This window comes from Solanum pennellii, chromosome 8 (assembly GCF_001406875.1).
Source record: "Solanum pennellii chromosome 8, SPENNV200".
Classification (NCBI taxonomy): Eukaryota; Viridiplantae; Streptophyta; class Magnoliopsida; order Solanales; family Solanaceae; genus Solanum; species Solanum pennellii.
Genome location: NC_028644.1, coordinates 69,046,571 through 69,068,542, shown reverse-complemented (window position 1 = coordinate 69,068,542; position 21,972 = coordinate 69,046,571). Strand labels below are relative to the sequence as shown.

Sequence of the window (21,972 nt, the reverse complement as noted above, 5' to 3'; positions counted from 1 at the left end):
TGATCGTTTGCCTTAGGTTTCAACTACTCATATCATTTTTTTCTTTCATGTTATTTCTTTTCGTTTTTCGCTCGATGTTCAGAACTCATATTAGAGTTCGATTAAATTTTGATTCGATTCACCTTTAAAAGTTTATATTGGAATGTAAAATGCTCTCTAACAAAGGCGACTTTGTATCCAGGGAACTCAAACTCGAGACCTCTAATTAAAGATGAAAGAATACTTATTATTTTATCACAATCTTGTTGGTTTTTTTCTTTATGTTATAAACACACAACATTGAACTCGATTTACTCTCCACAATTTCTAAATACTCTATTTTATATTATTCGACTCGTATAAATTGACATTTTCTTAAAGAAATTTTTTGTTAAAAGTATATTTGATTAAATTAAGTTTATTACTCATGTTTTAAAACTCTAAATTTGACGACTACTATACAAAGAGTAGTATGGTAAAAAGTTGTAATATAACTCTTTTGATTAACTACAATAGATTTAGTAAAATAAAAGTATCTATTTTTAGTATAGGAGTCAAGTAAAATAAACGGAGAAAGAGAAATTTTTTTTAGTCAACTTTGTTAGTTACAACAGCCTTGTTGGATCGAAATGTATAACTATTATATTTGGAAATATTTACTTTTATATTTTTTGCAAGTTCAAAACCTAGAAACAATTCACGAGGTTCCAATCTTAATGAATTCTTTATGTTTTATGTAATTTCCGACATTTGAATGGATTATTCCACCTAATTCCCTACAACCTTTCGATTCTTATCAACACATGTATCAGATAACTCGATGCAACAAAATTTGGATAGATGAAAAAATATCGCCTAATGTTTTTGCTTCCGAACACCCAACTATGTTGTGCCTCATTTAGATGACTGAAATTTTAGACAGACGAGTGTAAAACAACCTCTCTATCTCCAGAAGGTAGTGGTAGGATCTACGTAAACTCTATCCAACATAGAACCATAAAGTGAAATTTCACTGGGGTATCCTTTGTTGTAGGCAATTGAAAGTAACCTACTAGAGTATAATGCAAGAAGATGGTTTACATACTTAGTTCAAGCATAAACAAAGTTAGTATTGTGAAATTTTTACAATGTACAATGTATGCACCACAAGGGGGATAGGGGGTAGGGGGTGGGGTAGAGAAAAACTAAGAAGAAATACAATGAAATGAATTTACTAGAGAAAGAAAACACCAGTAAAACTAATCTTCTTCTTCTTCATCTTCATCAGCATCATCAGCACCAGCATCATCACCTATACCTTCCAGCAATGTATCTACATCTTCACCTAGCTCTCTCAGTCTACTGCTAAGTTTCTCAACTTTGCTTTGTTCTTGTCCGAGGCACACGAGCAAATCACTCAATTCAGCTTCACTCTCCTTCAGAGCTTCTTCCCTTGCTTCTTCCTTTAACGCCTCGATGTCTCCACTCTTCAAAGCCTCAACTTCTTTTTCTAGTCGGTAGTTGGCTTGTTCCAGACTGTTGTATGCATCAGACAAGCTTTTAAGATCAGATTCCGTCTTTCCAGCTAAGCTTTTGTATGTTGAAGCTTCCGATTCAGCCTTGGCCTTATCTGCCTTTAGCGTTTCTATACGTTGAGAAGCCTCTTGAAGATCTCTACGCAGAGTCTCCAGTTGAACTCTGTCTGAACCCCCACTGACTTTGCGCTCAAGCGAGGATGAGTTGTTCCCACCAGTTCTGGCCAAATCCTCCGCCAAAGTGGCATTCCGACTCAAAAGGTCCTATTTGGCATAAAACAGAGCAGGCGAATATTGTCAGAAAAGAAAAGGTATGAAGCAAAAGTAAAGGAGGGATGTAAACATGCATCCTCGCTATGCAGAAAACGCAGAGGAAGCTGTTTGTAGTATGAATCCTAGTTTTTGGATGCCCGGTTGCACTGTAGGATGGGTAGATAGTAACTTTTCAAAGTATAAGAGAGCAAATTACTTGGCTAAGATTCAGAAACTTTAAGCAATATGACTAGCATTCAGTAACATGCCAAGTATGTACGCAAACCTTACCTCTGCCTTGTCAGGTAGAGAGGCTGTTCCTAAAAGACCCTCAATAGTGAGAAATACAGAAATAGTAAAATACCGAAAATAATACTAGTATTACTAGGCACAGAGATCAGATACGGAACTACTTACTACTAGCCTTCTACCCGAATCATTGACCTCCTCACCCTCCTAGCATTCATTTTGCAAATTTAATACAATGGTTTATGAGTGGAGGAGCCAGAAATTTTAAACAGTACAGACTCCAAAGAGGCTCATAGTTCAAGTAGAAGGTATAAAAGGAATTATACCACTCAGGAATCAGACAGGTAAAATATACTCACATAAATGCAGAATAAAAATAGACCAACTCACTGAGGTGGTAGAGGTTCATTTTCACCTATAATGATGGTCCAACTAGTAACTTTACCTTTCTACACTTATCAAGAGAAGATACTTTACCTGCTTTTAGTTGTCGTGCTGCAATTTTCAAGCATATTGAATTAGGATGACTGGATTATTTATAGAAAAAATTGTCATAGTTTTTCTCAAGTAGATTAAGTTTTTATTGAAGTAGAATTCTCAAGCGAATTAAGTATCACCAGCTTTGTTTTATAACTAATTTTGTCCTGCAGCTGAAACCCTAACTGTGCATGCAAAACTATATTCAGGTGTAAAATGGTGAGATGCAAATAATTCTAAGCCCGTACTAAATGGACAAAGTGCATTTCATTAGGACCATAATTTATCCAAAAAGTCCTTACTACCTGTATCTCATGGCATTGCTTCTCCACAAAAGTCTTCAGCCGCTTGATATAGTCAACATCATTTTCTCCACTCCTTTGTTCCAGTTCTGCTGGTACCACAGTCACCTGGCTCTTTGGGCTGCTGTAAGCTTCTACCATCTTTTCTCTAATATCAGCCTCTAAGCGCTTCAAAAAATAGACGAATGGAGAATCAAATACTGATGCAAGCATTGGATGCTCGTTCTTCTGATCAGATGATTCATTTGCGCCATCTTCGATCTCAGACATACTGGCAGCGGATGATCTTGTCAATGATTTACGTGGCAAAAATGGCTTAGCAGATGTGAAAAGAGAGCTTTTCTGCATTTCGTCAAACTTTAAAAAGTACGACGTGAGCCCAACTTTTTGGCTTATGGCATCAACTATGCTATAGGCATCCCTTCCACTAGCATTGCTTTTGTTGTAGATTACACATTCCCCTAATAGTACTGCAGCCAATCCCCTTACGCAAACAGTTGTGGTAGGATTTGAGACCAGCTCCAGCAAATACGTTAGATGAGGACGTGAATCCAGGAAGCATTGCACCGCATTTGGACAATCAGAAAGCCAAATAGTTAGCAGTTTCAGGATAATGGGCTGAACAAACACATTCTCAGATGTGCTTGATTTTCCATCTTTACTTTTCATAGAAGAGGCAAGAGCCAGATACTTCACCATACGGTGTAACAAAGGCTCCGCCCTTCCTAAAATGGGAGTAGGTGCTTCAAGTTCTATTTGCAGAACCTGCAATTCACTTATATGTTATAACCAAAGAATAAGGTAGACAAAAGAATAAGGTAGACAACTGTAATTAGGAATCTGTAGCTTATTGTGGCAAGTTCTGGTTTTTGTTTTGGAATATAATACAAGTTGTGACTGTCTCAAAAAAAGAATAAGGTAGACAAAACTTTTGTATCTTACAATTCTTATCACAGAAACAGCAACACAGTTCAGCACGACAGTTCTCCTGAATATAAGGTGTATCTTGCTGTATCTATAAAACGTAAATGAATCCTAGCTCCACAAAATATAATAGTTCAGACCACACACGAATACTGAAAGCAACAATAACAATATAGGGTGCTGAGGAAACTATTGACAACAGCATTCCAAGATGTTTTTATTTTTGTTGATGGGTAGAGGTTTTTTTTACTAATACCAAGATCCACGCCCCCCACCCACCCACCCACCCAAAGAAAAAGAAATCCAATATTGGTTATCCACTCCAAGATGAAAATATTATATGTTTGTTCATGTGTATAAAAAACATATTTCACTCAGATTAAGATCTTTAGATGGTGGGAAGAACATAGCATACCTTTTCCTTGCATTGGTTATTACCCTTGATGACATGCGAAAGAACACTGGCAGCTCTAGAACAAGTCTGCATATTAAAAGTTACCATGCTGAGTCAATGACAACATGACACTTAACACTTCAAAGATGTAAATCAATACCTGAATCAATAGATATGTCCCAACTGAGGGTGAAGCACCAAGACTTAAAATCTTTTGAGACAATTATTCAACACATATTTAGAGCTAATTTAAACAAGGATTTTGCTTTCTTTCTTCAGAATAAACGTGGAAAAGTGATCTGAAGCATGGAGAGAATCTAAAATGTGCAATACTCTTCTGAAGATCAGATATACCAAGCACAGAAATAATGATAGCGGAGTAAAATGATAATGGATTCAAAAAAAAAGGTCTATGTTCACTTCTAACACAATTTTCTAATTCTCATGGAAGATGAAATCAGGAAATTGAAAAAAAGTGGATGTTTACCCAAGGGTGTGGGCCTAGTGGTAGTGGTTAATGAAATTAGCTAAGAACCATGCGGTCTTAGGTTCAAATCCCTAGAAAAAAAGTGGATGTTTTACCCAAGGGTGTGGGCCTAGTGGTAGTGGTTAATGAAATTGACTAAGAACCATGCGGTCTTAGGTTCAAATCCTAGCAGGGACAAAGACACTAGGTGATTTCTTCCCATTCATTCTAGCCTAGGTGGACAGAGTTACTTGATACCTATTGTAGGTGGAAAGTGACAGGTGGTAGGTGCCTCATGGAATTAGTCGAGGTGAGAAAATGAATTTGTTGCCTTTGAAAACATTACATCAAGATTGAAATAATAAATAAATATCCCGTCACATAATTTGATAATAAATATCCTTATAAAGATATCAACATCATACCAGTGAAATCCCTTGATTAAGTTATTAAAGTGTCTATTTTGAAACTTCTTCAGTAACAAGCATTAAGGTGTCTATTTTGAAACTTCTTCAGTAACAAGCATTAAAGTGTATTTTGAACCTTCTTCAATGACAAACTGTCTATCTAACTTTCAGAGAACCACCAAAAATGTGAATAAAACATATGACATTACCTCAACATCACCTTCGTTTTCACCTGTGGTAAGACCATGTAGAAGCATGCTGCCAAAAAGAAAAAGAGAGAAAAAGAGATGGGGGTCTGAGATATGAAGGTCATATTGAAGCAAATTAAGGTGTCCTTTTCTTTATCTTTCGCTTTTTTATTTTTTATTTTGAATGTGTACATGTATTTAAGGGATGATCGAGGTTATTAGTGGACACTTAAATCAATGAGAAGACATTTCGAATACTCTAAAAGAAAAAATAGGAAATAAAACATTCAACAGCATAGATTACCTTCCGAATGACATGTTAATATCCTCCTCAACAGGGGCATGAATCATTGACTGTGGCTGCAGAATTAGAGTAGATGCCAACATTGTCTGCCCATCTGGATTTTGCTGCACCGATCACATAGAACATGCTTTACAAAATGGCACATTTCAAGAAAGCACAACACACAACTAAAGACCCAACAAAGGAGATACTAAAGGAAGCTCTATCGAACAATATCTAACATCATTCTGCAAGCATAACATACAACTGGTTGAAATATCTAACCATTTAAGCAAGAACTCAGTTAAGATACTAACCTGACAGAAGTTCTTAAAGAGATAGTCAGCTGCCATGAATTCTTGCTTACTAGAAGTGCGCAAAAGTATCCGGAGAACAGAATTCAAAGCAGGCTCTAAATCTGGTTCCTCTCCGAGCCTTTTGCTTGCAAGTTCTTCAAGATTCTTTGGGTGATTCGCAATCAGATCACCAATGCAATGAAGTGCCTGACATTGACAAAAGCCGTTTTGAAGATAAAGACTTAAGAGTTACAAGAATCAACTAGCTATAGCAGCATCTACACTGAACAATGTCCACTGCATTAAAAAGTAAATGGAACTCGAAGTAGAATAGTCATAGTAACCGGCATATCTCCTCACTCCCTTATACTTTTTTTAATTTAATTTTGCCTAATCATCTATTAAGAACGTAGAAAGAAACCATGAAAGTTGATTAATTAGATAAGAAAGTCAAATACTAGAAGGCATCAAGAACTGTTCAACTCACCGCACAACGCACTGGAACTGGAGCCCATTGACTTTCAACTCCTAACATGAAAAGATGGTCCAAGACCTTTTTCTATAATATCAATCAGATAAGTTAGGAATAGGAAAATTATGCGATAATCCAACGTAAGCAGTTCTCACACTGATGGAAAGAACAAACCTGAACCAAGACTGTTTTATTAGTCAGCTTATTTGAATCTCTGCCAGGATCAGTTTCTGGGCCGCCAATGATTAGCAAATTAATTGTTTCTAGCACACTGAGTAGATTTATTGTCTACTGGCAATCATTTAAGGCAAGGAAATGAGAAAAGACCAGTAAGGCTTAGGCACATGAGAAAATCATATCAGCAGCACATAAATTATATAAATGGATTATGGGTTTAACCTTCTCTTGTGTAAATTTGTAGGTTGTCCCTCTCAGCTTCAGAACTGATAGCAACTGATCAAACCCGATCGTCTCTCTAAGTAATACCTGCAATAGACTCACAGTAAGTACTAGGAAAAATAAAATTATATGAGTAATGAACATTGGGGAGGCACCCAAGCAGAAACCTGATTTGATGCACTATTCCGCAGGAGATTGTTCAGCAATTCAAGACAGTCCTGAAGAATTCCCAAAGTAAAAGCAACAAAGGGATTCAGAGAAATGTTCAATAACAATGCAGTGATCAGAAATAATCTTCTTTGAGATGCTTTTCCTTGAGCCGAGGGAGGATCTATTGGATATCTCTCTACCTCCCAATGCCTCCCGAGGTAGGGGTCACCCCATTTGTGGTATTAAACGGGGTATGTTGTTCTACTATCCCACATTTTCTAGGAACTCAGGAGCATGTGCACTTGTAACACACATATATAGGCAATTTCTAGAAACCATGAATTACAAATATTTATAATAAAAAATGATGGTGATGAATGCCAGATATAGGTAAGAACAAGACGAAAGTTATGCACAGATATAATGAACAGAAAAGGTAAAAAGGCAAGATAATGACAGACTACACAAGTTCAAAACCTTTGAATCTCTACTATTCTACAAAAAATAAATAGACTTGAGCTTAAGATTACTTGTCCAAACCTGCACAACAACTCCTCCTTCTGAACCTCCCTCTTCTTTAATAATGCTGAATATCTTTTCAAAAGCACTTTCAAAGACCACAATTTTTTGAATTTCCTGTAGATTTTAAAAGGAGTTAAGCCAAATGCTAGGCACAAAGTAAGTTAATTTTGAAGATTTAGAACAGGGGAGGTAGCCACCAAGGAAAGGAGCAGCACTCACTTCAGCCTCACGGGTCAAGTAAGTCAGAAGTAACAGTGCCTCATTTCGTATGACCTTCAAGACATGCCAAAGTTAGAACCCCACAATGACAAAGAGCATAATAATTTTATCATTTTCACTACCTCACGATCCATAAGCATATCCATCAGTCGTGTGATACCACGGGGAATGCTAAGAATAGCTTCCTGTAACCTGAATATTATTTAAGCATCTCGTCTCCTCAAAATGGGCTTAATAACGTACTTGAAACAATATGCAGTGGAAGTACTACATACCTTTGTGGAGAATTAGTTAGGAGGGCCGTCAAAAGTTGAAGTGTATAGTATCGTACATAGAAATCCTCCTCTGACTGCCAGAGTATTAGATCAGTCAATTGCAAAGAGATTACTGACTATACAACAGAAACAACCAAGGATAATAGCAATCACATGCTTACCAACAAACTTAAGAGAAGAGAGATATTATCTACTTCTCTAGAAAGTAAATCACTATTCATCAAAGTTGGCTGAACCTCATTCGCAGGCCCTTTTGCATGACCAATTGGAGATAAAGCGCCCACAAGAGTTTCCAGAGCCCCCCTGACCTTCAAGTATCCAATATGAATAACTTTTAGTACTGAGTCAGATGAGTTAGGTAATAATGTTGCATAAAACGTACATCAATTGACAAAAAAAGGGAAGGATTTTTATCATTTTCAACCAAAGGAAAATGAAGACCTTTTCAGTAAAAAGTTGTTGCTGTGTATTTATTTTTTGATAAAGTAAAAGGTAGAGCCTCTCTCATACAACGATCAACCAGAACAACAAAATACATTAGATCTTTCAACAGTAAAACCTCGTAGTCCCAAACTTTAAAAGACAAAAGGAAGGGTTCAGCCGACACTGCTGAGAGATAATTGCACAAAGTTTTTAGTTTTGAGATAGTATCTACCAAGAATTGTTATTTACTGGCAGAAGACCACAAAGTTTGATCAATGACAAAAAAATTTCCAGACTAATAGTGACAAAGATCTCAACAGAATTAGGAATTTGAAAATTATTTTAACTGTACTTTCTCTGAATCGCTGTTGGCCTTAGAAACTGATATGGGGAGTCAAAATTCCACATACAGTTGCTTGTTTTACATGGCTGTTGGCAGAAGAGGCAGTCTTGACACATAACAATCTTATCAAGAGGGGATACCAATTATTCTCCAAATGTCACTTACGTGGAGAGGAGGCAAAAATAATCAATCATCTCTTTATGCATTGTAAGAGAACATATCAACTATGAAAGATATATTACAATATAAAGGAAATCATGTGGCTATGCCAATGAGAATACCTAAAGTTCTAGCATGTTGGAACAGAAACATAATCTCCTACACCGGAAAGAGATGGAGAATTGTCCCAGCTTGTATTTGGTGGGCAACTATTCTTTTTTCAATTAAGTTATTTGGTGGACAATTTGGAAAGAAAGAAACCAAAGGTGCTCTGAAGATTTAAACGCAGTATTATACAGAAGCTGAATTGTCTAGTCCTTTTCTAGTTTTGGTGTAAACAAGAGTACTTAGAAGATCTTGAATCTATTTTGATGTTTTAGAATCCTTACAAGAAGACAAAGGATTGGAATCCTTCCTGTACTCCACAGTGTAATTACGATGATTGCACATGTTGCAGTCTGTTTATATATATATATATATATATATATATATATATATACACACACACACACACACACACACACAACTTATGTTACCTTTTCCAAAAAAAGAAAAAAGAGAAACTGTAGTTCTCAAAAGACCCCCTTCCTCTGGTTAGTCTCTTTAGAACAAAACCTAATATAAGTAGTAATTCTTTTTTTTTAAAAAATGAAACGGGAAAAAGGAAAGATCTTACATAACAGCCAGTGCATAAATCAATATGTGCCATGTTTTATGCCTTTTAGAACCAGTAAAGAGACATGTATCCACAAGTAATCAAATTTACAGCAATCATTGGTACCACACAAGCAATAAAGCATCCAATTAGCTAGCACTATATACCAAACATCATGAAAATACAAGATATTCTACAAACATATAGCTTGAACTTTCATGCCAATAGTACACAGAATGCATAAGCCCCACTGATGTTAAAATTGGCAACAAAGCAATTGTACCATCTCAAAATCATCACGCTCCTCCTTTAAGACGCTCAATATCACAGGGAATCCTGCAAGAAATAAAAGATTTAAATAAATTTCATTATATGACGGTGAAGGAAAATAGGAACAGACTTCGCGTGCAGATAACAAGATATAAACACTTAACCCATAGCTCCAAAGGCCATTTGTCCAGCACGACTTTCAGAGACAACAGACTGAAGTTCGAGCATAGCAGCTCTCCTATCCTCAGCCAGCACACCATTGCTAATCCGGTCAAGCAAGCGTTCGACATAGCTATTGGTGAAGACAACAAACTAGATTAATTAACATGCTGGACAAGTTGGACTAGATTGCCACATAGAAATTGTGTTGTCCTAACTGAAAAAAGCAAATAGCAGCACAAGATAACAGCTGGACAATCTAAGGGAAAAAATTAATTTCAAGGATTATAATGTCTTAAACATTTCCCAATTCTAGAAAGAAGACATTTCTTCTAACCATACCAAAAATATAAATACTGTGCCAAGGGCTCACATTTGATGGATGTTACAAACACTTAATCCACCAGGAAATATGATTAAATAAAAGTATTTTTCTGAATTCACCGTAATTAAATACAGACTGGAGTTTCCTTCCAGGAAGTGGATCGTCTATGTCAATACTTCTCTGTGTAAGGTTATTAGTTTTAAAAGGTTTTTTCTTGGTAACAGAGAATTCCTCGAAGATGAGCGCAACAACTTGAACTTGAAGGATGATGGATCCATCCCTTTACCATTCTTCACTTATATACCAATTTTTCAACTGAATTGAGTATCATCCAAACTAGTACGGATTCCATAGCTGGCGTCAACAAATTTGAAATTGAGTTGGTAGTTACTTTTGGTTTCAGGTGAAGCAATTGGTCACCGCATAAACAACAGCAATTCATAAATGCACATTGGAATTTATCTCATTAGAAACATGCTAAGTTGCGCGGACACGTTGGAATTTATCTCGTTAGAGGCTGTTACGTTGCACAGACTCTTCACTTTCGATTCGATGTTGCACACGTGTCGGATTATCCAAAAATACACTACTTTTGGAGAATCCGACCCGCACCCGTTTGACATTTTTAAAAGTCCGAGCAACATTCACTTAGAGCTATCAATACGGGAATTGATTATTTTAAAAAAAAAAAAAAACTTACCTATCTTCACTTGAACCTGAGTTTTCATTCCGAAACACCCTTCCAACTACACCCTGCAAAACAAAACATAACACATTCAGTCACACCTAGTTACACATTATCAAAACATTGATCATCAGCCAACCCCACTATCTTTTTTTATAAGCACGGTGTCTATACCAGCTTGAACAAACTCGACTAGTTCTACGGGATACATTTCACCTTCCACCGGCATCATGCACCAGGATTTGAACCTCACACCTGATGATGCTCTCATTGACCACTAGGCCACACCCTCGGCTATCAACCACACATAATACATTTTCCATGAAATTAAAAAACACCCATTTTAGGAAACCAAAAATACCTGATACTTCGCAACTAAATCCATCCTTCTATAAGCTGATCAACAATTCTTCAAGTTCTGGAATACATGAACAAAAAAAAAACAAAAAAAATCCCCTCGATTAACAATAGCTAACATTAGGGTCAACCCAAATCTCAAATTCGCAAAAAAATCAAAACTTCATGAGAAATTGACATTAATTTGGATTATTTTTTCTATGAAATTCAAAACTATAACAAAAGACTATTGACTTTACCAAAAAATCAACGAGAAGGAACGATTCAAAGCTCAAAAAACACCCTTTTCTCTGTATAAAAGAAACGAATAACGAAAAAGCTTAAAAAGAGTATGGTGTTGTGAATTTACCTGAGACAAAAGATGAGATCGCAGAGAAGAAGTGAAGAAAGAGGGAAAGAGACGGAAATAGAGAGGGTCGGGTCAAAACGTTAAAAGGGTGTGGACTGGATTTGAAATGGGCCCGTATTTACTTGGGCCGTTGCATCATTAAAATTTGGGGAATTTTTGCATATAGCCGAGAGAGGCGAGCGAAAGAGGGTAATAATTTGTATAATTCACATCTCGTTTAATTTGTATAATTTGTGTGTCTTTATATAATTGAGTAATACAAATTCTGAAACTATACATGTATGGTAAAACTCGAATAACGAATTGATACAAATATAAATATATAAACTTTAAACAGTTATACAAATTATATTATACAAAAAATGAAAAATACATGTTTATACAAATGTTAAAATTTACACAAAAAAATATTAAATGTAATGGTGATAAAACTGAAAAAATCAAAGAAAATCATCGTCATATATAAATACAAATCATCGTATACAAATATAAATCAAACGAAGAATTGTTAGTTGTGAATTATAAAAATGTGTGAATTATACAAACGTGGCTAATTATATAAGGCATAATACATAAATGTGCCCTTTAAATTGATTTCGAATCACATTTATGCCCTTCAACTTTGGGTGTGCACAAGTAGGCACTTAAACTTGTATAAAGTTGAACAAATAGACACGCATGTCCTACATGTCATCCTACATGTCATTTTTTGTCCTACGTGTATTGTGTCATGTAGGACTCATGTGTTTATTTATTTAAAAGTTGAATAGTTAAAGTGTCTGTTTGTGCATTATGAAAGTTGGAGGTCAAAGTTAAAATTTGAAGTCAAGTTTAGGGTCTAATATATGTATTACAGCATTATATAAACTTGGGCCCAGGCCACTTAATTGATTAACTAATAATGTTAGTCGTAAGCGGTAATTATAACAAACTATAGCTATGATGACTAATCAAGTCCTATAAATTTGCTTAACCGCGTAATTTTCTCTTAAACTTAATCATGAATAAAATTTATAGATTTTAGAAATTTTGAGTTCTTATGATGCTCCTAAATTAGTATATAATAATAATTGAGTTCATGATCACATATTATAAATATTTAATGGAGGTTTATACAAATGTTAATCACGATCCTCATGTCAACCCATAAACTATATAGTGGCAAGACATAAATTTTATAAAAATTGTCAAAATATCAATAAAAAGAAGTCAACATATTGTATAAATACACAAAATAAAGTTTCTAAGCTAGCTAAATAATGTAATATTTTGGAGGAGTGTCAATTGACACCCTTAACATAAGGTGTACACAGTTTATATATGAAATAGTTTAACTAAATACAAAATTTAACGAAAAAATATTTTTAAAATATTTTGGACTTAGGTCTTAAATATATGAGCTTGTAGCTATAAAATCTTACTATTAGGAGTAAACTAGAAAAATCAAGTTAACTTACCAGAATATATTTTTAGTTTCTGAATAAGTTAATAGGTTTATTATTGTTATTTCATTGCTGGAAATATTTATTTGAAAACTTCACTTTAGGATTCTTATTCAAACTTTCATGTTTATACATCTTTTATTGAAATTTTATACTCTTTTTGTCCTATACTTTTTCTTTTCACTTTTTTAAGTGTAAAATAAACTAAAAGGTTTCATCAAATTTGTAAATGTCTTATGTCATATTGTTGAAAATGGAAAAAATTCACTTGTTGAAAATAGACCAAATTAACTTGTGTTTCATGCTAATTACGATTATTATTATACGTCGAAATATTTTTAACGAAGTAATTTCTAATTTATCTGTCATAAAAATATCGATAACAATAAAAGGAGAAACTACCAAATAAACTAAGCATAGAATCTCAATTGCCTTCGTCATTAAATTTTTCGTAGCTAACTAATTATTATAATAATAAACCACTTCATCGATCGATCGATAAATAAAGCTAGTGACAAAATTTATTATCTAGTTATAAAAGAAAAAAAAATTGTCACTAATTCTTGTTTTTATAGTATGATTACCTCATGCAAGTCAATGTATATTTCAGAAAAAAATACTCTCTTCGTCCGGTATTATTTGTCATGGTTTCTATTTTTAGAGTCAAACAATAAAAACTTTGACTAACATTTTAAGATGTATTTTTTCATCATATTAATATAAAAAAAATCGTAATTTATAGTACTTTTCATATAGTTTTAGAATATCTAATTTTTTTATTTAAAATATCGAATTAATATGATCTAATTTAACTTTTAAAATTAATCAAATTGACTTTTGATAAGCGCAACATGATAAACATTTCTGGGCCAGTATGTTTTTGTTTTATAGAAAAAGATACTAAAAATGGAAGTATCTAAAACAAACTATAGAAACAGAAAGAAAGCAATGAACATAATGTTTCTGAAAATAGAATATTTATATGTGCAGATCTAAACTCCAACTACCAGCCATTTACTATCTTATTTAATTCAGCTATGGACACAATATTTCACAAAAGAAGTAAATAAGATACCATAGAATATATGTAACTAATTAATTAAAAGGAAATTTTTTAGCCTGAACAAAAATACAGTAAGTAATTTCTTTCTATTTGTTATAAATCTAATATCTAGAAATTAGTCGAGGTATGCACGAAGCTGACTCGAAGATTATCGAAAAAACAAAAAGAAGGAAATGATGAATAGAATTTTGTTGATATATAGTTTTGATTGATTAAACTCACATGCATGTCCTATAGTAGTACATATAAGCAAGTTATAGATATTTCATTTAGCAATAAGCACTAGCTATATTATAACATGGGAAAAGGGTCTGATATACCCCTCAACTTTGTCATTTAGAGCTGATATACCCCTTGTTATGAAAGTGGCTGATATATACCCCTACTTGTAAACAAATGGCTCACATATACCCTTTTTCTCTAACGGAAATGAAAAAAAAATAATTTTAATCTAAATTTTTATTATTTTTTTCTAAAAAATATAATCTCATATGAGTAAATTTAATCCTCGTCAAACATATTTTTTTGACTTTTTTTTGTTTCAATGACTAATTTATAATTATTATTTTGATAATCAAATTTATTTATGTTTCACTAATATTCTTGTAAAACTTATTGTAGATGACCAAATTTTTTCTTCGAATACGAAATTAAATTACAATACACACAAAAAAAATAGTTTAATTTTTAATTCTTTAAACTAAGGAATGAAAGAAAAAAATAAAATAAGAATAAGAAATTCAAATAATTATAATAAAAGAAGTCAAAAAATAATTTATGTATGAAAAAATTAAAATATATATACCTTGAACTTTGATAGAAGAATCATATATACCCCTAAATAATTTTTTAAAAAAAATTAGAAGTAATAAATATAAATTTAAAACTAATTTTTTAACTTCCGTTAAATGAAGGGTATATGTGAGTCATTTTGTAACGGCAGGGGTATATGTGAGCCGTTTGTATAACGGTAAGGGCGTATATGAGCCACTTTTATAATGAGGCGTATATCAGCTCCAAATGACAAAATTGAGGGGTATATCAGACCCTTTTCCCTTATAACATAAAACAATATATACTTATAAATTATTGAAAATTAACTAAAATTTACTATATTCTTAAGCTAACAATAAAGAGAAAAGACATTAACTAAGCTACAAAAAGAAAGATCTCTTTCAATTGATCAAAGTTCATGTTACGTATTGTTCGTTTTGGTCCATCAAATTAAAGCTTATGATTTGTCTTTTAAACATTACCGCGATAACGTACGTCTTCATGTATCATGTGACATACTTTATAAAACTCTTTATTTTTTTGATATTATTCATGGACTATACGTGCAATTATGAAATAATTAATAATGCTCTTTTTTTCCAGTTTCTGTTGGACGGTCTTAATCTTGATAATTGAGAGGCTAACTAATTTTGCAGCTTAATTTAATTCTTCTTGTACCAATCCCAGAAAACAAAATTAAAATTGTTTTTTTTCTCATTTGAATTATTACAACCACACATGATTCCATCACTTAAGTATCTCAAACACAAGAGAGGGAACAACAACAACAACATATAATAATTTCACGAATCGAATCTGAAAAAAGATAAAACATACACATAAATAGGAAAACTGTTTTCGATAGATGAGTATATTTCGACTCATAAGGGAGAGATTAATAATAATTGTATTTTTTTTTCAAATTGCAAAATATGAATATACTAATATTTGTTTCAATCACATGACAATAATTTGGATGCATAACAAAATCACCAAAAACTATCACAAGAATTACCAACTATAGAAACAAAATTCATGTCATCACCCAAAATACCTAAAATGAAATTCCAAAATGTAGAATTTTCAATAATTGTATGATTCAAAATCACTTCATTTAATTATCTATATATACCCCATATATTGTTGCAACTACTAGCTATTACTACTTATAATATCCATCCACCTATCATGATATGATTCATCACCAATATATAATAAAATTAGAGTATATAATAAGGTCCAAAATGAAGAATATGATCACTTCTTTTTTAACCAGCCAAATCATGAAGAAGTTGTGCTCCCATCAAGTTCCTATATGGCAAATTCTGATTTTCACTATCCAAAAGTGATGAATATTGAACTTGATCATGATCATCTCTTGGATAAAAAATTGAACTTTGATGATTATGATTATGATGAGATGGTTGTGATGAAAATGTAGTTAACCCCATTGATGATCCACCATGTTGTTGTAATCCCAATGTCAAAGAAACACCCCCACTTCCACCACCACCACCATGATGATGATCACTACCATTAGTAGCATAAGCAATATTTGTTGAAAAATCTAGCTCAATCGCGCCAAACGATTGATCTCCACCTCTAATAACTCCATAGTTTTGATCATTTTTATCATGAGGGTGATGATTTATGATGGAAGATATGCATTCAGACTCAATTCTTACAAGATTTGGCTTTTGATCAGTGTGTGATGATTGATGATTATTAATTGTCATCTCATCAATTAGGGCTTTTGATCCATCTTGAGATCCAACATTTTCTTCTTCTTCTTCTTTTGTTTCTTCTAAGTACATTTCTTCCACCATTGGCTTCCATAGCCTTACCCTTGCATTAATGAACCAATTAGACACCTGCCCAACAAAAATCCATTCAATCTTACATGCATCACATCAAACACAAATATTTCAAAAAGTTATATATACTGACAGTATAAACAATTATACTATATGTACTAGTAAAGAGTATGAGTGGCGATAAAAATCTACATTATCAGATCACTTAAAAGATAACTATAAGTACAAACGGAACATAATCTTTTATAATATGTCAAGACGCTCGTAGTGATTCTGTCACTGTAGATAACTTAAACTCGTCATTACATCTCTACGATAAGCAAATGTGAGCAACCTGATAAAAATAATAATTAACTGGTCGATAGTGTAAAAATCTTTATATTGTCATTCTGTTAGTGCATATAACTTAAACTCTGTATTCATATCAATGATGATAACTAGAAATGTGTAACATGATAAAAATGATAATTAACTGGTCGATAATGTAACTTTTTTTTATATTATCACTTTTTAGTGCATATAACGTAAACTCGATATTACACCTATATCATTAATATGTTATGGTGGAGAAAAGGACATGCCTGGCTTCTTGAAAGACCAGTTTGGCGAGCTAAAATGTGTTTATCAACATCACTTGGGTACCTGCAAGAATATAGTTTCCATAAAGAAAGTAAATATAAATTGTACTTATACTATAGTTTATAATAACATATATTGTACTTTCTATGTGATGTAACAAAATAAAATCAACAAAAATTCTATAGTCAGAGTAGTTATGATATATAGTATAGTTAAAACCGACAAAGGAAAAAGGAAAAGGAGTTACTGTAACAACAAATTGAGAGTAACTCCCAAGATACTTAGCTATTTTTGTGAACAATGATTGATGGCCCATAGAAAGATCCTTGGTACTACAACTACAAGTGGGGTTGTATTATTTTCTTCTTTTTTAAAACAAAAAAATAAAAAAATCTTTAATAATAATCGTCACTTAAAATAATAACGTTCAAATACATAATACACAATATTTATAATAAGATATTCAGTGTAATACACAAGCAGAATCTAGGGAGGATAGTATGCATACAGTCTTACCACAACCTTATGATCAAGTAAGAGACTATTATGATAAACTCTCGACTCAAGTAATAAAACAAATACAATACTTGCAATAGAACTAGACAAGTTCAAATGTATAATATAAAAAAATATACATAATTTATATTTAACCACAACAACATAGTGACATATCATAAGTTGAAAAGTAAGTTGAATTCATCAAATTTAAATCTTGAGATTGGACTTACGGGTGGAGAAAGTGTTCAAAGAGCCACGCGCGGAGGACGGAGACTGATCTTTCTGGGAGACCGCGTTGCGGTCTCCAAGGATGAGTCTCCATCATATTCATTTGTTGGAAAGCCTTTTGTTGCCTTAAAGTTTGATCAAGAAGTCTGAGTCTTGGTGTTTCACCTCTTGTTGAGCCAGGAATAAGAGTAGTAGTACTGTCTTTTTCTCCCATAGCCATTTTTGTGGCCTTAATTTGTGCCACAATACCATCTCTTAAACATCTAAAATGCCTTGACATAGCTCTTGATGCTAAGGCTGAGTAAACTGTTGCTGCTCCATTTCCAGCCACTGCTTCAAATGATGATACAACACCCTTCATTTGATCACAATAATGCTTGTACCTTCTATCCACCTACACATAATCCAAAAAAAAATTGAATCTTTTTTGTTTAGTGAAGTATGAATAACAACAACATACGTAAAAAGTAGGGTCTGGAGAGGATAGAGTAGAATACTCTATAGACCTTTACCTTGGGAGGCAGAGAGGCTGTTTCCGATAGTGTAATGAAAAAAGGAGAAAAGGGTTGTAGAAAATTAATGGAATAGTGAAATTGTCACCATGTGGGCAATAAATGGAAAAGGACCTATTCAGCCTCAAAATTAGTTCATCAAGATTTGAACAATTAAAAAAAGAACTTTTTTTCAACAATTTCATGTTTAAAAAAAGGATTGAAAGAATATATATATATATAATATACCTCTTCAAGCATTTGAAGCAATTTTGTTTTTCTTTTTTGAAGTTCCAAAAGGTCAAGAGACTGTAAAAGTTGCTTTTTTGAAGTACTGTCATGTTGCTTTAGAAGTAGTTTTGAAGAAGAATGATCATTATTCTTCTTTATTCCAAGACTACAGAACTCACTGAGCAACTCCTGAGCTGGACCTAGATATTTGGAGTCCCTAACTTGATGATGATGATGAAAATACCCTTGTTGTATACTTGTAGATTTACCCAAAAATCCATCATGTATTAGTCCTTGTTGCAAATCTTGATGCCTAAGCTCAAAAGATTGTAAACCAATACTTGATGGATTTGATGAACAAAGAGATAATGAAAGTCCTTGACTTGGCCTTTCATTTCCTTCACAAGGGAAAACACATCTCATAGATGGATCATCAACAAGTAATGTTCTGTTATTATCATGATGCCATGAATCTTGATGACTAGTTGTTGTTGCCAACATAGTTTCATGTTGGTAAAATTGTTCACTAATGTTCTTAGAAGACGAAGGACCGTGATCATCATCATCATCATCATCAACACCATTGATCTTGTTAAGAAAATTACCTTTCCACAACACATGATGAGGATTATTGTTGTTTGGTGGAAACCCTAACATCATTTGATCCATACTAGAAGTAGTACTACTACTCAAATTGTACATATCTGGATTTGTTTCAAAGTTTTGCAACTGATGATTCACAATATTGTTATGTGGTGTTGGATTTTGATTATTTGTATCTGATGAAAACCAATAACCAGTACTAGTAACCATTGATGATGATCTTGGTTTAATCTCTTCGCGAATAATACTTTCTTGATGATGACTAGCCATCTAGGTATATATACATATAAAGATCTCAGCTTTATAACTCTTTAAGTACTTTCATGATTCTGCAACAAACAAAAATCACATCAAGATCTGCATATCTTTTATTAAAACAACCCAAAAATGGTAAAAAAACATCATAAGTAGAGTGAAGAACATCAAAAGGCAAAGATCAAGTGAACTAGAAATATTTTTTTACCTTTTTTGAACAAAAAAGATTGAATTTTTACTTACTCAAGTGTTTGTACCAACATAGATGACTAGTTAAAAACTTCAAAACAAGAAAACATAAGGTAAAAAAAAAACATCAAGTGAACTAAAAACTAAAAGGGGTTTTTACTTCCCTTTTTTTAACAAAAAGATTGAATTTTTTCTACATAGATGACTAGTTAAAAACATCAAAACAAGAAAACAAAAGGTAAAAAATAGATCAAATGAACTAAAAACTAAAAGGGGTTTTTAGTTACTATCAAAGTTAACCTTTTTTCAACAAAAAGATTGAATTTTTACTCAATCAAATGCTTATATACCAACATAGATGACTAGTAAAACCTTCAAAACAAGAAAACAAAAGTTTAAAAAATGATCAAATGAACTAAAAAGTTACCCTTTTTCCAACAAAAAGATTGAATTTTTACACACTCAAATGCTTGTAGACTAGTTAAAACTTCAAAAACAAGATAACAAAAGGTAAAAAAAGAAGAAGATCAAATGAACTAAAAACTAGAAGGGGTTTTTAGTTACCATCCTTTTTTAAACAAAAAGATTGAATTTTTACTCACTACCAACTTGTTTTTTCACATAAAACATCAAAACAAGAAAAGAAAAGGGAAGATCAAGAAATGAACCTTTTTTTTCTCTGTGTTGTTTTTTTTCTCAAACAAAACAAGAAACATGGTGTACTATGAAAAAAAACATCCTTAGAAATTAGTGAGGATGATGAAAATCAGATGAAGGAGAAAACATTATGGATTTTCCAGAGGTTAAGGAGAGAGAGAGACAGAGAGGCCTAAGGGGGTGTGTGATGATGACTTGTAAGCCATGTTTTTTCATTGATATATGCTTTTTTGCTCTTACTTTCTCTCTCTCATGCAAAACAAGATAATCAATACGTACAAAATAGACTTCCTAGAAAGAAAATCAAATCAAATTAAAAAAAATACCCCTCTCCCTCTTCAATAATTAATTCTTAAATCAATTAAAATTGAATTCAATCAACGACAATAACATATTCAGTATAATCCTATGAGTGTAGTCTGATGAAAATAACTTATACCCCGTCTTCAATATATAATTTAAGTCATTATACTAGTATTTCGACCGTTTGTGAAATATTTTTTTCTTGAGTCTAGTAGTGTCTATCAGAAGCAACATTTCTACTTGTACCCTCGTCTGGCTATATTATTATTGTGGTAAGTTATACTAGTATTCTTTAATTGACACTTTTATTTTTCAGTTTACTTCTAATAATACATTTTCTGTCTCAAAGTATGCGTCAATTTTTCATTTCAAGATTAAATTTGACTATTTTTAAAGCTTATAAAATTGAATTTGGTCAACTGATAAATATTATAAAAGTAACATTTAGATGCACCGTACGAAAAACACTATAAATTGCAATTTATCTAGCATCAATGCAAATATATATTTAAAATTATTGATCGAAATTCACATAATTTAAATCTCGAAAAATAAAAAGAGATAGATAGGATCAAAGAGAATATTTCATATACACAAATATCATATCATATTTAAAATCATATCAGTTATAACAATCTATTTTTCTTTTTCTTTATTTACCTTCAAAATTTAGTCAAACATTTTCACATAAAATAATCTATATAAAATTCCAAGCTAGCTTTTTTATTTCTCAAAGATATAAAAAATGTGATTTTGGAAGGTTGTAATATAAAACTATCATGAGATAGAATATTTAAAAGATCATAGTCCTTAATAAAAACTTTCCAAAATCACATTTTTAAAATTAATTTTTTGTTCTTGATTACTATACTATATATACTATATATATTATACTTCTATAATATAATAATCTTGAAACATCAAAAACTCATTATGTCATTATTGGTTAATTGTGTTTGGGGGGTGGGGGGTTGTGTGAGTACCCAAAAGAAAAAATTACAAATCCCTAGAACTGAAGCTAAGCTATAGTTTGTAACCAGGCTTTTTCAGATAGTGTTTTTTTTTTTGTTTTTTTCATTAGTCTGTTTCCTTCATTTTTTTGTGGGGCTTTTACTATCTGATCAAAAATTCCAAAACTAGACCTTTTTAGAACAAGATTTTTGAGGGGGGGGGGTAGGGGGTATGTAAAAGACAGAAAAAGAGTAAGAAGAGTCAGCCTACTACTGGTTGGAATTAGATGCCATTAACATTGTGGCAAGTGCAAAAATATTCCCAAAAACTATGGCCCTATTGTCATCAGATGAGGTGGTCCTTTTTTCCAACTAATTCTAATTAAACACACCCCACCCCCT

General features: G+C 32.6%; 2 protein-coding genes across 3 annotated transcripts; both read right to left on the bottom strand.

Annotated features, from left to right (window-relative positions):
* Positions 1-1,038: 1,038 nt before the first annotated feature.
* On the bottom strand, positions 1,039-11,574 carry LOC107028579 (golgin candidate 6). Of its 2 annotated transcripts, none has more exons than XM_015229699.2 (20): positions 11,494-11,574; positions 11,149-11,205; positions 10,803-10,855; positions 9,783-9,910; positions 9,632-9,684; positions 7,930-8,076; positions 7,769-7,842; positions 7,616-7,685; positions 7,494-7,547; positions 7,293-7,388; positions 6,770-6,820; positions 6,603-6,689; positions 6,378-6,491; positions 6,219-6,290; positions 5,753-5,938; positions 5,457-5,560; positions 5,174-5,222; positions 4,113-4,178; positions 2,777-3,538; positions 1,039-1,757 (listed from the first exon to the last, which is right to left on the bottom strand). In XM_015229699.2, exons 2-20 carry the CDS (start codon positions 11,170-11,172, stop codon positions 1,218-1,220), a joined length of 2,730 nt encoding a protein of 909 aa, XP_015085185.1. In that variant the 5' UTR covers positions 11,173-11,205; positions 11,494-11,574; the 3' UTR covers positions 1,039-1,217. The 2 variants fall into 2 exon arrangements, with proteins under 2 accessions (XP_015085185.1, XP_015085186.1); XM_015229700.2 differs by having other exon boundaries at positions 11,384-11,507.
* A 4,236-nt stretch (positions 11,575-15,810) lies between these two features.
* On the bottom strand, positions 15,811-20,590 carry LOC107028850 (homeobox protein BEL1 homolog). The gene is made up of 5 exons (XM_015230070.2): positions 20,329-20,590; positions 18,632-19,545; positions 17,894-18,285; positions 17,168-17,228; positions 15,811-16,643 (listed from the first exon to the last, which is right to left on the bottom strand). The coding sequence occupies exons 2-5, from the start codon at positions 19,484-19,486 to the stop codon at positions 16,041-16,043; spliced, it is 1,911 nt and encodes a 636-aa protein (XP_015085556.1). The 5' UTR covers positions 19,487-19,545; positions 20,329-20,590; the 3' UTR covers positions 15,811-16,040.
* Positions 20,591-21,972: the final 1,382 nt, after the last annotated feature.